The sequence below is a fragment of the Equus przewalskii genome, chromosome 5, assembly GCF_037783145.1.
Source record: "Equus przewalskii isolate Varuska chromosome 5, EquPr2, whole genome shotgun sequence".
NCBI lineage: Eukaryota > Metazoa > Chordata > Mammalia > Perissodactyla > Equidae > Equus > Equus przewalskii.
Window position 1 is genome coordinate 20,421,657 of NC_091835.1, and position 16,179 is coordinate 20,437,835.

Sequence of the window (16,179 nt, forward strand, 5' to 3'; positions counted from 1 at the left end):
TTTCGTAGGCAACTATTGCCGAACTTAAAACAGACATTCAAACATGTTTTCTAAAAATCTGCAAAGTCTTTGGAAAACCAGGGCTGGTGAACATTCCCTGCATCTTGCTAAGACTCGGGGTCCAGGAAAGTGAGCCCAGTCTCTGGGGACCTGTGGGCTCCCAGCCTCGCCCATCGGGGAGAGTAAACCAGATCACTTCCCACCTCTGCCCATGGTGCCTCCTGCCTCGTCTGCCCAGGGAGGGACTCAGCCACCTCTCAGGGCTCCTCTGTTGTTTCTGCCCAAGATGCCCTTGGAGCAGCCGCTCGGCCACATGGCTGGCGGTTCCCACTGGGAGACCTTCAGGGGCTGGGCCGTGGGGCAGACCTAGATGTTCTGAAGCCGCTTATCCCGGCTCCTCTCCAGCCCAGTGCATCTTCTCCAGCCCTGTGCACCTTGTCACCTGCCCCCAAGGCAGTTCTGCTTGTGTCACATTGTCCCAGGTGCCTTTCCCTTTGCCTATGGAGACTCCAACCCAGGTTGGATAGTGGAACGCTCTCTCCATTGTCCTTCTTGCTCCTTAGTTGAGACCCATCTGTCCCATGGCTAGTATCTTCTCCTCTTGGGAAGCTCAAGTCAAATATTTTTGGAAGAGATCTTTCCTTTACATTTCATTGTTAGATGAGCTGTTGGAGTGTTTTTCTTAGAAGAAAGGAATTCAGAGATGAATGCCGGTGTCTTCCACTTGCAGTGCAGAGAACTGCTCACAGCTTCCACAGGACAAGTTTCTACTCTCCCTGTTTGGGCACACAGACCTTGGAGGCACGTCCTAGCCAGAGCTCAGGCTCCTGGACCAGCACATCCTCTCTGCCCAGCCTGCTGTGGGGAAGGGAGAGGAGAGCTCAGCCCTTCCCTGAACTAGGGTGAGGAAAGGCCAGATGTTGCTCCCCTGCTGCCCCCAGGGATCCCTTGCTCGTCCCCATTACACTAGGAGAGTAAGAGCTACAAGACAGGGATTGGAACCCAGCTGTGTGGCCGAGGCAGGTGGCTCACCCCCGAGTGTTCCTTTCTCCATCTGTGCAATGGGAACACTCTGGAAGTGGTGGTGGGCAGGTAAGATCCAGTTCACGGGAGAACTTGGAAAACTGTGAATGCAACACAGATGCACAGGGCTGCTTCGGGCTGGAGTAACAGGATGGAGCCCCTCAGACAGGAGGTAGCCCCACTCTCTCACATAAAGGAGCAAAGCGATGCTTCTAGGCAAGCTGAGTGAGCTGCCTAAGGCCACAGGCTGCAGCCAGGAGCAGGGGCAGGATAAGAACCCACTCCCTTGTCACCCTCCCACCCCGAGGTCACCTGCTTCCAGACAGTCTTTTATCCTGTTATACCAGACCTGGAAATACACAGCCTCAGCTAAGGAAGACAGGAAACTGAATGGTGGGTCAAAGGATCCAACCGGCCTCCTCCTGGCCATGCAGCCTGGACTTCAGCCTCCTTATCTGATCACGGGGCTGACAACCTCTGGCTCACCCCTCCTAGGGTTGTTTGAGGATCAAATGGGCAACATGGGAAAGTGCTGTGTAGACTTTAAGAGGAGACTGTGGCCCTATCTCTTTCTTCCCTGGACCTTAGCCCAGTACAGGCTGCAACTTTCTCTCTGTGAGGTGATAAAGACAACGTAGTTTTCTTGCAACATTCTTTGGCGAGCATTTTCCCAGAAAACTCAATCCTAACTCCTCAGTTGTAGCTCTTCTGTTCCCACGTTTTCTTCTTCTGTGTTCTGGAATCATCTAGAGAGTGGTTCTCAAACAGGAGAGATTTATCCACTTGGGGGGCAATGTCTGAAGAAGTTTTTGAGGTCGCAATTGGGGGATGACACTGTCTTCTGGGAGGTGTTGTCCAGGTATGCTGTTAAAAATCCTACAAAGCACAAGAAATACTCACCCACCCACTCCCGACAAAGAATTATCTTGCCCGAATGTCAACATTGTTGAAGTTGAGAAACAGTGATCTAAATAGATTCCAAGTGAGTATCAGTGGTTTCTACCCACCCAGGCCCCCAGCTGGGTGGTGTGGGGGCAGCAAGGATCCTCTGCCCACCCTCTGAACTCACCTTGTCTCCCAACAGCGGTCTCCACTACCACTACTCACTCAGGCTACAATCTCAGCATTTATTTGTGAACTGAAGTTGAATTGTAGGAAAGTCAGGTGATCAAAAGTGCAAAATGCCAAGTCATTCTTAATAGGCACTTTTTTAAACACATGACTTAGGCCGGTGTCTACCATGCCCTCAGTGGTTTGCTTCTCTTTCAACACCCTGTGTTCATCTTTATACCTGGTTATATTGGAGAGTAATAGACATCCTGGGCATTTTAACAGCTCTCTTTCTATTAATGAGCAATTATCTAATGAGTGACTAAATGCTAGAATAGTCAGGGTTAAAAGTTTTCGACATGAGTCTCTGAAAAACTAGAAACTTGGTTGCTCAATAACATAGATAACTCTAGGGGAATGAGATAAAGTGGGTATTTTTAAAAAACCAGTTTATTGAGATAATTCACATAGTATACAATCCCTCTATTAAAGTTTACAGTTCAGTGCTTTTTAGTAGATTTTCAGAATTGTACAACCATCACCACAATCAGTTTCAGAACATTTTCAATCACCCACAAAAGAAAGCCCATACCCATTAGAGGTCACTCTCCATCCTCCCCCCGACCTGCCCCTGGTAACCGCCAGTCTGCTTTCTGTCTCTATGAATTTACTTAGTCTGGATAGTTCATATGAATGGAATCATACAATATGTGGCCTTTCATGCCTGGCTTCTTTACTTACCTTAATGTTTTCAAGGTTCATCTACATTGTGGCATGTATCGGTACTTCATTCCTTTTTATGAGCAAACAATATTCCCCTGTATGAACAGGCCACATTTTATTTATCCACTCGTCAGTTGATGGACGTTGGGTTTCCACCTTTTGCTTTGTGAATAGTGCTGCTCTCAGCATTTGTGTACAAGTTTTTGTTGGAACACTTGCTTTCAGTTCTTTGGGGAATGTACCCAGGAGTGGAATTGTCAGGTCATCTGATAATTCTATGTCTAATTTACTGAGGAACTGACAAACTATTTTCCACAGTGGCTGCACCATTTCACACTCCCACCAGTGTTGTATGAGGGTTCCAGTTTCTCCACATCTTTGCCAACACTTATTATTTGCCATTAAAATGTTTTTTTATAGCCATCTTAGTGTATATAAAGTGATATCTCATTGTTTTTATTTTCATCTCCCTAATGACTATTATTTTGAGCATCTGTTCCTGTGCTTGTTGGCATTTCTATATCTTTGGAGAAATCTCTGTTCAAACCTTTTCTACATTTTTTAAATTGGGTGGGCCTCTTTTTGTTGTGGGTTGTAAGAGTTATTTATATATTATAGATAGAAGCACTTTATCAGATAGATGGTTATGTTTTTTTCTTCTACTTTCTGGGTTTTGTTTTCATCTTGATGATGTCTTTGAAACACAATAGTTTTAAATTTTGATCAAATGCAACTGATGTATTTTTTCTTTTGTAGCTTGTGCTTTTGATGTTATATTTAAAAAACCATTGCCAAATCCGAGGTGAAGATGACCTATGCCTGGGGCCGGCCCCCTGGCTGACTGGTTGTTTGCCCACTCTGCTTCGGTGACCTGGGGTTTCACCGTTTGGATCCTGGGTGGGGACATGGCACCGCTCATCAGGCCATGCTGAGGTGGCGTCCGACGTAGCACAAACAGAAGGTCCTACAACTAGAATATAGAACTATGTACTTGGGGGCTTTGAGGAGAAGAAGAAGAAGAGAAAAAAAAATTGGCAACAGATGTTAGCTTAGGTGCCAATCTTCGGGAAAAAACAAAAGAAGGCTTATGCCTGTTTTCTTCTAATATTTGTATGGTTTTGGCTCTTATTTTTATGTCTGTGTTCTATTTTCAGTTGACTTTTTTTGAGTGATGTGAGGTAATGGTCCAACTTCACTTTTTTTGCATTTGGATGTCCCAGTACCAGTTGTTGAAGAGATTTCTTTCCCCTTTGAATTGTTTGCAGACCATTGTGAGAAATCATTTGACTACAAATGTGAGGGTTTATTTCTCTAATCTTAATTCTAGAAATACAATTGATTTTTATACATGGATCTTGTACCCTGAAGACTTGCTCAACTTGTATTCGTTTTAATTTGTTTTTTAGTGGATTCCTTAGGATATTCTATATACAGGATGTTGTCATCAGCCAACAGACATAGCTTTATTTCTCCCTTTGCAATCTGGATGATTTTATCTCTTTTTCTGGCCTAATTGTCCTGGCCAGAACCTCCAGGACATGTTGAATAGAAGTGAGAAGAGGGGACATCCTTTTCTTGTTCCTGATCTTATGGGGAAAGCATTCTGCGTTTCACCATTCAATTTAATTGGAGATTTTTAATAGATGCCCGGATCACTAGATTGAGGAAGCGCCCTTCTCTTCGTGGTTTGTTGAGTGTTCTTATCCATACTGGGTGATGGATTTTGTCAAATGCTTTTTCAGTGTCTCTTGAGATGAACACGTGGTTTTTGTCTTTTATTCTAATGATATGGTATATTACATTCATTAATTTTCAGTTGGACACCAATCTTGTATTCCTGGGATAATCTCACTTGATCATGGTGTATAATCCTTTTTAGTTGTTACTGGATTTGGTTGGATAGTATTTTATTGTGGATGTTTGTGTCTGTGTTCATAAGAGATATTGGTGTGTAGTCTGATTTTCTTGTGACGCTTTTGTCTGAGTTTGGTCTCAGAATATTGCTGACCTTACAAATGGGCAACGGATACATGAAAAGATGCTCAGCATCGCTAATCGTCAGGAAAATACAAATCAACACCACAACGAGAGCACGGCACATCTGTTAGAGTGGCTATCCTCCAAACGACAGGAGATCAGTGTTGGTGAGGATGTGAAGAAAAGGGAAGCCTTGTGCATTGTTGGTGGGACTATCAATGGGTGTAGCCATTATGGAAAATATTACGGAATTTCCTAAAAAGATTAAAAGGGTCCTTAGTTTAGTTCAGATAAGATCGTTGTGAGGCGGGGCCCTAATTCAATATGACTGATGTCCTTACAAAAAGGGGAAATTTGGGCACAGACGCACACAGGGAGAAGGGGGACATGATGACAGAGAGGGAGTGATGCTTCTAATGCCAAGTAAAGCGGAAGACAGCCGGCGAACCAAGCGGAGCTAGGAGAGGGGCTGGGGCTGCTTCTCCCTCGGAGCCCTCAGGAGGAATCTTCCCTGCCCGTGCCTGGATCTCAGACGTCCAGCCTCCAGGACTGTGGGATGCATTTCTGTGGTTTAGGTCCCCCGGTGTGTGGTCCTTACTGTTACAGGGACCCTGGGAACCTAAGATAATGGGAGCTTGTTTCGTACCAGAAAGTGCTCTGCAGGTGTCCGGGGTCTGGTGCTAGGGCCATCTTTTTCTTTCAGCTGCTGGGTGTTTGAGTCGCTCCCATCAGATGCCCTGTCACGTGATGCTTTCCTGCCATTTTGGATTTCTACGTTTCCTTCCCTTTTTAATTTTTGCAGCTCCTCTTCAATCCCTCTCCCCTCTCCTGTACTTCTTGCCTTCACAGCCCAGGGCTGCATCTTTGATTGTTGACACTTTGGGAGCTACTTGGGGACTCCCAGAGTGTCCCTCAGTGCACAGCACATACACTTGGCTGCCTGATCAGAGCCGGAGGGAGCCCCTCACAGGGACATGTCCTCAGACTCCCGAGGAGTCTCTCAGCTGATTCTCATAGACCCGGGAGGGTATAGTGGCAACCTGCATGCGACAGATGTGGCAATTCAGACCCTGACCGGTGGGGTCGCTCAGCTCAGAAGTTGCAAGCTGACTCCAGAATTCATGTTTTAACCCAGGTCAAAGTGAGAATTGTGGTCTAGAGCATGTCTGCATTAGGATTAGATTCTGTGTTGTGATATGACAGAGAACCTCCTATAGTAGTGATCTATCCAATAGAAGGGGGTGGGGAGTGGTATCAGACTTCCATGTGCCTACTCGGGTTCCTGGAGCCCACTTTCTTCAGCATCACTGTGGGAACCGGGTTACCAGGATGTGGAGTGGGCAGCTCCATGGTGCTGTCTGGAGTCATGAATTGGGCATCTGTTAACACTTCCTGTCTACTCTGAGAAAAGGTGACAAGGAAGTGGAGACGTGTTGAGAGCTATTCACCTATGGATGTCCTCATTGATGCTGCAGAATCCAGGGGTCTCTGGACAAAGGGCTGGGCAGGTGTTCAAGGGCCTCTCCACATTGTCCTCAAACTGGGACTGACTCCTGAGAAGGAGAGGCAGACTGATTGAGATGAAGAGAAAATAAAACCCAGAAGCTCAGGCAAAAGCTCATAAGGGCCCTAGTTGGTTCTAGTTAGCTTTGTGCTTAGAAATGGTTAAACATTAATTTAGATTATTTCATGTAAAAGGGCAAAATTCAGAGTCAAGGGAGCTAGGCGGGGTCTGTTGATTCATTAAGAGAACTGAGGCAGGAGCCCACTGATTCAGGGAGTGTAAGTAGTCATTCTTGTTGCTGCCTGCACTCCCTCCAGCATGGCCTGCCTTCTCCGTGCATTTGGGAGAGTTTCGGCAGGGGTTTTCTTCTTATCGCTGTGGGGCATGAGTGTAGGTGACAAGCTGCTGGTGTTCGCAACTGATGGCAGTCACTGGCTCAGTATGAAGGACATAACTGAGCCTCTCAGTGAGAAGGGGCATGACATCGTGGTGCTGGTGCCGGAAGTCAGTCTTCTTGTGAAAGAATCGAAATACTACACAAGAAGAATCTATCCAGTGCCCTATGATGAGGAAGAGCTGAAGAGATGTGTCCGCTCTTTTGGAAAGAATCACTTTGCTGAGAGATGGCTCCTGAATGCTGCTCAGGCTGCATACAGGAATATCATGATGCTTATGGACGTGGCCTTCCTCAACTGCCAGAGCCTCCTGAACCACTCTGAGACCCTGAGCTTCCTCAGGGAGAGCAAGTTCGATGCCCTTTTCACAGACCCGGCCTTACCCTGTGGGGTGATCCTGGCTGAATACCTGGGCCTGCCCTCCGTGTACCTCTTCAGGGGCTTCCCGTGTTCCCTGGAGTATGCGTTCACCAGAAGCCCAAACCCCGTGTCCTACGTTCCCAGGTGCTTCACCCAGTTCTCAGACCAGATGACTTTCCCCCAACGTGTGGCCAACTTCCTCGTTAGTTACTTGGAGCCCTTCCTATTTTGCTGTGTGTTATCAAAGTACGAAGACCCCACATGGAATCTTCTCAAGAGAGATGTGCACTTACCTGCCTTATATCAGAAGGGCTCCATTTGGCTGTTAAGATATGACTTTGTGTTTGAGTATCCAAAACCGGTTCTGCCCAACATGGTCTTCATTGGCGGGGTCAACTGCAAGAAGGAGGGCATCCTATCTCAGGTGGGTGTCTTATTTCTTTTCGATTGCCCCTATTCTTTGTGGGTAGACATTCTTCTTCCACATTCTGTTTTGTCTGTCGTTTGGCTCCGTGGGCTGACTGTCACCTGGGGTGGCTGCGTGAAGAACAGCATCGGGAAGGGGATGCCAGGCTGGGAGTAGGAGTCTGTGGAGACCTGAGGCAGAGGTTTTGAATGATGTTGAGGTCTTGAATGCAGACAGGGCTCGTACCCACGAACAGCAGGAGATCAGCTAGGTAATCTGGGGACAGTCACAGAATCATAGAATGGGCCTTAGAGTTTCCAGTCTAAATTCGACGTTATCTGTTGAGAAAAGAGATGAAGTCTTGCCCAAGAGGACGCAGAGCTAAGAGGATAGTCCAGGTCAAAACCTTCCTCCCACATCTGTGCCACCCATTTTCCCAGGGCCCTAAACCTGGGGTGAGCAAATGACAGCTGGTGGACCCAATCGGCCCAGAGGCCTCTTGTTACATGGCCCAGAGCTAAGGATGGTGTTCAGATTCTTAAAGGGATGTGAAAAACAACAACAAGAGAAGATGGCGCCGTGAGTAGTCCTCTTTGTCTCTCGCCCTTCGAGTCTACAATTATTTGGACACTTATCGCTTGACAAAGGATATCCAGACAGCATCTCAGGACGTCTGAGACACCCACGCGACTATACATCGGAAGGCGGACGGACTTTCCTCCGGGAGGATGTGGAAATAGGTGAAAACTCTCCGACCCCGACGGGCAGCCTAGTACCCGCAAGCGGCTTTCTTCCAACGGACGCCCCCAGAGGATCCACACACATCTAGGGCAGGAGCGAGAACACAACAGAGGAGCGACGGTGGAAACAGGTGACCAGAACCCTACTTAAACCCCCCGCAATTACTCCTAAACGCAGAGGGAAACTTTGGAGTTGCACACCTGAGCCCGCGGGGAGAGTCTCTCCCCGCCATTGGCGGGGAGACCCGGCCTGGTGCTCGGGGCGCCCGGAGGGTCCCAGAGAGAGACACGGAGGGCACGGAGGTCTCCCAGCTGCCGTTGCCCGCCCCGTGGGACTAGGGATTGCCGGAGATCTCGGAGAGGACCGGGGCGGGGGAACTTTCAAAGGCGGGTCCGGCGACCCGGTGGAGAAGCGCCGGAGCTCCGCCAGGCAGCAGACAAAACTCTCTGTCTGCCGGTAGCAGAGGGGCCACGCTGAGCACTCAGGGCTCCCGGCAGAGGCCCGGACAGAAGCCCAGAGGGCGGGGCGTCCCCCAGCTGCCGTTGCCCGCCCCGTGGGACTAGGGATTGCCGGAGATCTCGGAGAGGACCGGGGCGGGGGAACTTTCAAAGGTGGGTCCGGCGACCCGGAGGGGAAGCGCCGGAGCTCCGCCAGGCAGCAGACAAAACTCTCTGTCTGCCAGTAGCAGAGGGGCCACGCCCAGCATTCAGGGCTCCCGGCAGAGGCTCGGACAGAAGCCCAGAGGGCGGGGCGTCCCCCAGCTGCCGTTGCCCGCCCCGTGGGACTAGGGATTGCCGGAGATCTCAGAGAGGACCGGGGCGGGGGAACTTTCAAAGGCGGGTCCGGCGACCCGGAGGGGAAGTGCCGGAGCTCCGCCAGGCAGCAGACAAAACTCTCTGTCTGCCGGTAGCAGAGGGGCCACGCTGAGCATTCAGAGCTCCCGGCAGAGGCCCGGACAGAAGCCCAGAGGGCGGGGCGACCCCCAGCTGCCGTTGCCCACCCGGTGAGGCTAGGGATTGCCGGAGATCTCGGAGAGGACTGGGGCTGGAGAGAGTTCCAGAGACCCAGCTTAGTAGCCTAGGGGGAAACCCTACAGGCTCACAGAAGCCTTAGGGAAAGCCTCTGCACAGCACCAGTAGAAGGCACCCAGCCGCCAGCCACAAGGCTGGAAGACCCCAGGGCAAAAGCAGCATAGCTAGGTGTACTAACCACAGACTGTAGAAGATGCCAATAGCTCTCCTGCGACCCATAGAGGACAAGTGAGATTTGGTGGGTGCCGACAGCAACCGAGCGACAAATAAAAGTGATCCCACCCCTGGCCGCTGGAAAAGCCCATAACACCGTTGCAGACCCCAAGGAGAGAGCGCATCTAGGTGGGCAACAACAGTAGGCACCTGCAGCCTGAAGCCCCCCGTGACGGCCCCCACGGCAGAGGAGGGAATCCAAAGGGCCACTGTGGCTACGAAGAGGGGCCCAGGCCCAGTTAGCAACTACGGACAGGGTTCCTGGTTGGTGAAGTATAAACAGCTGCTCCCCCCACTGCAGCAGCTGAAACAAGTGAAAGGAGCAACTAAACTCTATCTCCATGCGGAGGCACAAATCAACATCATCAAGCAATATGAAAAAATACATTAAATCTCCAGAACAGAAAGAAAGTAACAAATACACAGAAAACAATCCCAAAGAAAATGAGATATATAACCTAAATGATGATGACTTCAAAACAGCCATCATTAAAATACTCACTGAGTTAAGAGAGAATTCTGACCGACAACTCAACGAGTTCAGGAGCTATGTCACAAAAGAGTTTGATACGATAAAGAAGAACCAAACAGAAATACTGGAAATGAAGAACACAATAGAGGAGATTAAGAAAAATCTAGATGCTCTGAACAGTAGGGCCGATAATATGGAGGAAAGAATTAGCAATTTGGAAGATGGCAATATAGAATTGTTGCAGGCAGAGGAGGAGAGAGAAGCAAGACTTAAAAGAAATGAAGAAACTCTCCGAGAATTATCAGACACAATTAGGAGATGCAACGTAAGGATTATAGGTATACCAGAGGGAGAAGAGAAGGAGAAAGGGGCAGAAAACCTATTCAAAGAAATAATGGCTGAGAACTTCCCAAATCTGGTGAGGGAGATGGATCTTCAGGTGACAGAAGCCAATAGATCTCCAAACTTTATCAATGCAAGAAGACCAACTCCACGGCATATAGTAGTGAAGCTAGCAAAAGTCAACGACAAGGAGAAAATATTAAGGACAGCCAGGCAAAAGAAACTAACCTACAAAGGAACCCCCATCAGGCTATCAGCAGATTTCTCAGCAGAAACTTTACAGGCTAGAAGAGAGTGGAATGATATATTCAAAAATCTGAAGGACAAAAACCTACAGCCGAGAATTCTCTACCCAGCGAAAATATCCTTCAAATACGATGGAGAAATAAAAACTTTCCCAGATAAACAAAAATTAAGGGAGTTCATTGCCACAAAACCTCCTCTTCAGGAAATCCTCAGGAAAACCCTCATTCCTGAAAAATCCAAAAAAGGAAAGGGGCTACAAAACCAAGAGCAGAGGAGATAAGTAGAAGGACAACAACAGAGAGTAGCAGCTCTACATCAGAACAGATTAAACCATGGGACGAGAAACAAAGGAAACTGAAGAAAACCGGAAAACAAGACACAAAATGGTAGTGGTAGGCCCCCACGTCTCAATAATCACTCTAAATGTAAACGGATTGAACTCCCCAATCAAAAGACACAGAGTGGCAGGATGGATCAAAGAACAAGATCCAACAATATGCTGCCTCCAGGAAACACACCTCAGCCCCAAAGACAAACACAGACTCAGAGTGAAGGGATGGAGAACAATACTCCAAGCTAATAATGAACAAAAGAAAGCAGGTGTCGCTATACTAATATCAGACAAGGTAGATTTCAAAGCAAAACAGATAAAGAAAGACAAAGAGGGACAGTATATAATGATAAAAGGGACTCTCCACCAAGAAGACATAACACTTATAAATATATACGCACCCAACACAGGAGCACCAAAATTTGTAAAGCAACTCTTAATAGAACTAAAAGAAGACATCAACAACAATACAATAATAGTAGGGGACCTCAACACACCATTAACACCAATGGACAGAACATCCAGACAGAAAATCAACAAGGAAATAATAGAATTAAATGAAAAATTAGACCAGATGGACTTAATAGATATATATAGAACACTTCATCCAAAAACAGCAGGTTACACATTCTTCTCAAGTGCACATGGAACATTCTCAAGGATTGACCATATTTTGGGAACCAAAGCAAACATCAATAAATACAAGAGAGTTGAAATAATATCAAGCATCTTTTCTGATCATAACGCTATTAAACTAGAAATCAACTACAAGAAAAAAGCAGAGAAAGGTGCAAAAATGTGGAGACTAAACAACACGCTTCTCAACAAACAATGGATCATTGAAGAAATTAAAGAAGAAATCAAATATTATCTGGAGACAAATGAAAATGAGAACACGACATACCAAATCATTTGGGATGCAGCAAAAGCAGTCCTAAGAGGGAAATTCATCGCAATACAGGCTCACCTCACTAAACAAGAAAAAGCTCACGTAAGCAACCTCAAACGACACCTAACAGAACTAGAAAAAGAAGAACAAACAAGGCCCAGAGTCAGTAGAAGGAGGGAAATAATAAAAATAAGAGCAGAAATAAACGATATTGAAACAAAAAAGACAATAGAAAGGATCAATGAAACAAAGAGTTGGTTCTTCGAAAGAATTAACAAAATTGACAAACCCCTAGCCAGACTCACCAAGAAAAGAAGAGAGAAATCGCAAATTAATAAAATCAGGAATGACAGAGGAGAAATCACAACAGATACCAATGAAATACAAGAGATCATAAGAGAATACTATGAAAAACTATATGCCAACAAATTGAACAACCTGGAAGAAATGGACAAATTCCTAGACTCCTACAATCTCCCCAAACTGAATCAGGAAGAAATGGAGAATCTGAATAGACCAATCACAAGTAAGGAAATAGAAACGGTAATCAAAAACCTCCCCAAAAACAAGAGTCCAGGACCAGACGGCTTCTCTGGAGAATTCTACCAAACATTCAAAGAAGACTTAATACCTATTCTCCTCAAACTGTTCCAGAAAATTGAGAAAGATGGAGAACTCCCTAACACATTCTATGAAGCCAACATCACTCTGATCCCCAAACCTGACAAGGACAACACAGAGAAGGAGAACTACAGGCCGATATCACTGATGAACATAGATGCAAAAATCCTCAACAAAATTTTGGCAAACCGATTACAGCAATACATCAAAAAGATTATACACCATGATCAAGTGGGATTTATACCAGGGACACAGGGATGGTTCAACATCCGCAAGTCAATCAACGTGATACACTACATTAACAAAATGAAAACCAAAAACCACATGATCATCTCAATAGATGCAGAGAAAGCATTCGACAAGATCCAACACCCATTTATGATAAAAACCCTCAGTAAAATGGGTATAGATGGAAAGTACCTCAACATAATAAAGGCCATATATGATAGACCCACAGCCAACATCATACTCAATGGACAAAAGCTGAAAGCCATCCCTCTGAGGACAGGAACAAGACAAGGGTGCCCACTTTCACCACTCCTATTCAACATAGTTCTGGAGGTGCTGGCCAGAGCAATTCGGCAGGAAAAAGAAATAAAAGGAATCCAAATAGGTAACGAAGAAGTAAAACTCTCGTTGTTTGCAGACGACATGATCTTATACATAGAAAACCCCAAAGAATCCACAGAAAAACTATTAGAAATAATCAACAACTACAGCAAAGTAGCAGGGTATAAAATTAACGTGCATAAATCAGTAGCATTTCTATACACTAACAATAAACTAACAGAAAAAGAACTCAAGCACTCTATCCCATTCACAATCGCAACGAAAAGAATAAAATACCTTGGGATAAACTTAACCAAGGAAGTGAAGGATCTATACAATGAAAACTACAAGACTCTCTTGAAAGAAATAGGCGATGACATAAAGAGATGGAAAGACATCCCTTGCACATGGATTGGAAGAATAAACATAGTTAAAATGTCCATACTACCTAAAGCAATATACAGATTCAATGCTATCCCAATCAGAATCCCAAGAACATTCTTCACAGAAATTGAACAAACAATCCTAAAATTCATATGGGGCAACAAAAGACCGCGAATTGCTAAAGCAATCCTGAGCAAGAAAAACAAAGCCGGCGGAATCACAATCCCCGATTTCAAAACATACTACAAAGCTACAGTGATCAAAACAGCATGGTACTGGTACAAAAACAGGTCCACAGATCAATGGAACAGAATTGAAAGCCCAGAGATAAAACCACACATCTATGGACAGCTAATCTTCGACAAAGGAGCAGAGGGCCTACAATGGAGAAAAGAAAGTCTCTTCAACAAATGGTGCTGGGAAAACTGGACAGCCACATGCAAAAGATTGAAAATTGACCATTCTTTTTCACCACACACCAAAATAAACTCAAAATGGATCAAAGACCTAAAGATTAGGCCTGAGACAATAAGTCTTTTGGAAGAGAATATAGGCAGTACACTCTTTGACATCAGTTTCAAAAGAATCTTTTCGGACACTGTAACTCCTCAGTTGAGGGAAACAATAGAAAGAATAAACAAATGGGACTTCATCAGACTAAAGAGCTTCTTCAAGGCAAGGGAAAACAGGATTGAAACAAAAAAACAGCTCACTAATTGGGAAAAAATATTTACAAGCCACTTATCCGACAAAGGGTTAATCTCCATAATATACAAAGAACTCACACTACTTAACAACAAAAAAACAAACAACCCGATCAAAAAATGGGCAGAGGACATGAACAGACATTTCTCAAAAGAAGATATGAATATGGCCAATAGACACATGAAAAGATGTTCATCATCGCTAATCATCAGGGAAATGCAAATCAAAACTACACTAAGATATCACCTTACCCCCGTTAGATTGGCAAAAACATCCAAAACCAAGAACGACAAATGTTGGAGAGGTTGTGGAGAAAGAGGAACCCTCATACACTGTTGGTGGGAATGCAAACTGGTACAGCCACTATGGAAAACAGTATGGAGATTTCTCAAAAAGTTAAAAATAGAAATACCCTATGACCCAGCCATCCCATTACTGGGTATCTATCCTAAGAACCTGATATCAGATATCTCAAGAGTCCGTTGCACCCCTATGTTCATTGCAGCATTATTTACAATAGCCAAGACGTGGAACCAGCCTACATGCCCAGAAACTAATGATTGGATAAAGAAGATGTGGTATATATACACAATGGAATACTACTCAGCCATAAAAAAAGACGAAATTGGCCCATTCACAACAATGTGGATGGACCTCGAGGGTATTATGTTAAGCGAAATAAGTCAGTCAGAGAAAGACGAACTCTATATGACTCCACTCATAGGTGGAAATTAGTATATTGAGAAGGAGATCTGAGTGTCGCTAACCTCTGCATTCTGCTAATCTACTTTAATGGGTAAAAATTTTGACCAACAAAACTTCATGGACTTTTTCTATATATTAATTGATGATCATCATATCTTTGCTTTTTCTCAGTGGTGCTGTCTGCATGTTTAAAACGTACATGCTTGTCTGCGTCACAGTCATTTGCATGTTAGATTCACTCTACATGACTCTAAAGTATTGTAACCCACAATTTAATAAGTTGTTTCCTATTATAGCCAACTTTAAAGTCAATTTAAAATAAGCTTAGTGATTATCCCTTTTAATCAGCATTGTTTCATTATCTCATTCCATTAGTGATAAATAAAGCACATAAAGGAATGCTATCCTTTGTGATTAGGCAAACGTGAATGAATGTTATCATTATTTACAGGAAAGGTAGAAACCCTTTTTTATGACACATTTTGAAGATAATCTTCTTTCCATAGGTTATAAATAACATAGTCAGTATGAAACACTTCATTGCATCATTAAAACAAATTTTTAAAAAGAATAGTACCCTCACACAAAGTCAAATAATGAGCAATAAATATTTGCAATGTAAATGACGAAAGCAGCGGAACCTGCTCCCCAACAACGACAAAAAACGTAACTATGAGAACAAATTAACATAAAAGAAAAATATGGGCAAAGTGTCTGAACAGGCCGTTCGTAAACAGAAAAATTAATGCCTCAATTACTACTTCAAAAATACGTCCGAGAAGTTCTCATTATGAAACTGTACATTAAAACCTGAATAAGCTGCTCTTTTTCTGCTCATTGCCTTAGAAAATCTAGTGCACGTAAATCTTACCATAAAGGCTGAATAAAGACGTGAAGGGATGAAATGCTCCTTTGCTGCTGTTCTCTGTGTAAGCAGTCTACGCGCTGCGGAGTGTCGTTGGGCAATATTTACCACAATTAAGATGTGCAAGTTTCGAGCAGCAATCCTACTTGTAACAAATACATACTCACTTTTTAAATGACATGTTTAAGAATGTCTGTTCTATCATGGTCGAACTCTAAATTCCCGTTTCTGGCATACCGGATAATACACCCTGTTTAATGCCAGAATGGAACACTCTGTAGCGATAAAGTCAAACGTGACAGCTCTGCATACATAAATAAGGGAAATCTTAATATGTTTTTGCACCAGAAAAAAGCACGCGGCAAGCTATTACACAGAACGTGTTCCCAATCATGTCAGTTTAAACATTCAGAAGACTGTAGTATATTATTTATGGATACATACATAAATAAGAGTTGCATAAATCTGTTAAAGAATTAATACAGAGTACCCATTAATCGACATGGTGTAGAAGAGGACGAGAAAAGAGAATAAAGGGGAATAAAAATTGAGCATCAACTATATCTGAAGTATTTTAATGTTTAAACCTTGGGGCAAACACAAAAATATTAACATGATGAAATTAAATACTGGTTATTAATCATTTG

The 16,179-nt window shown here is 44.5% G+C and overlaps 1 protein-coding gene across 2 annotated transcripts in view; it reads left to right on the plus strand.

Annotated features, from left to right (window-relative positions):
- The window catches only part of LOC103567365 (UDP-glucuronosyltransferase 1-6), an 88,586-nt gene that overhangs the window by 2,590 nt on the left and 69,817 nt on the right, over positions 1 to 16,179 (plus strand). Inside the window, exon 1 of one of the 2 annotated variants that reach the window (XM_070618627.1) lies at positions 6,552 to 7,456. The exons of the other annotated variant lie outside the window; for it this stretch is intronic. Coding sequence (XP_070474728.1) covers positions 6,596 to 7,456 — 861 coding nt within the window. The 5' untranslated portion in view covers positions 6,552 to 6,595. Of the gene's footprint in view, positions 1 to 6,551; positions 7,457 to 16,179 lie in introns of those variants that run through there. 2 annotated transcript variants of the gene reach the window in all.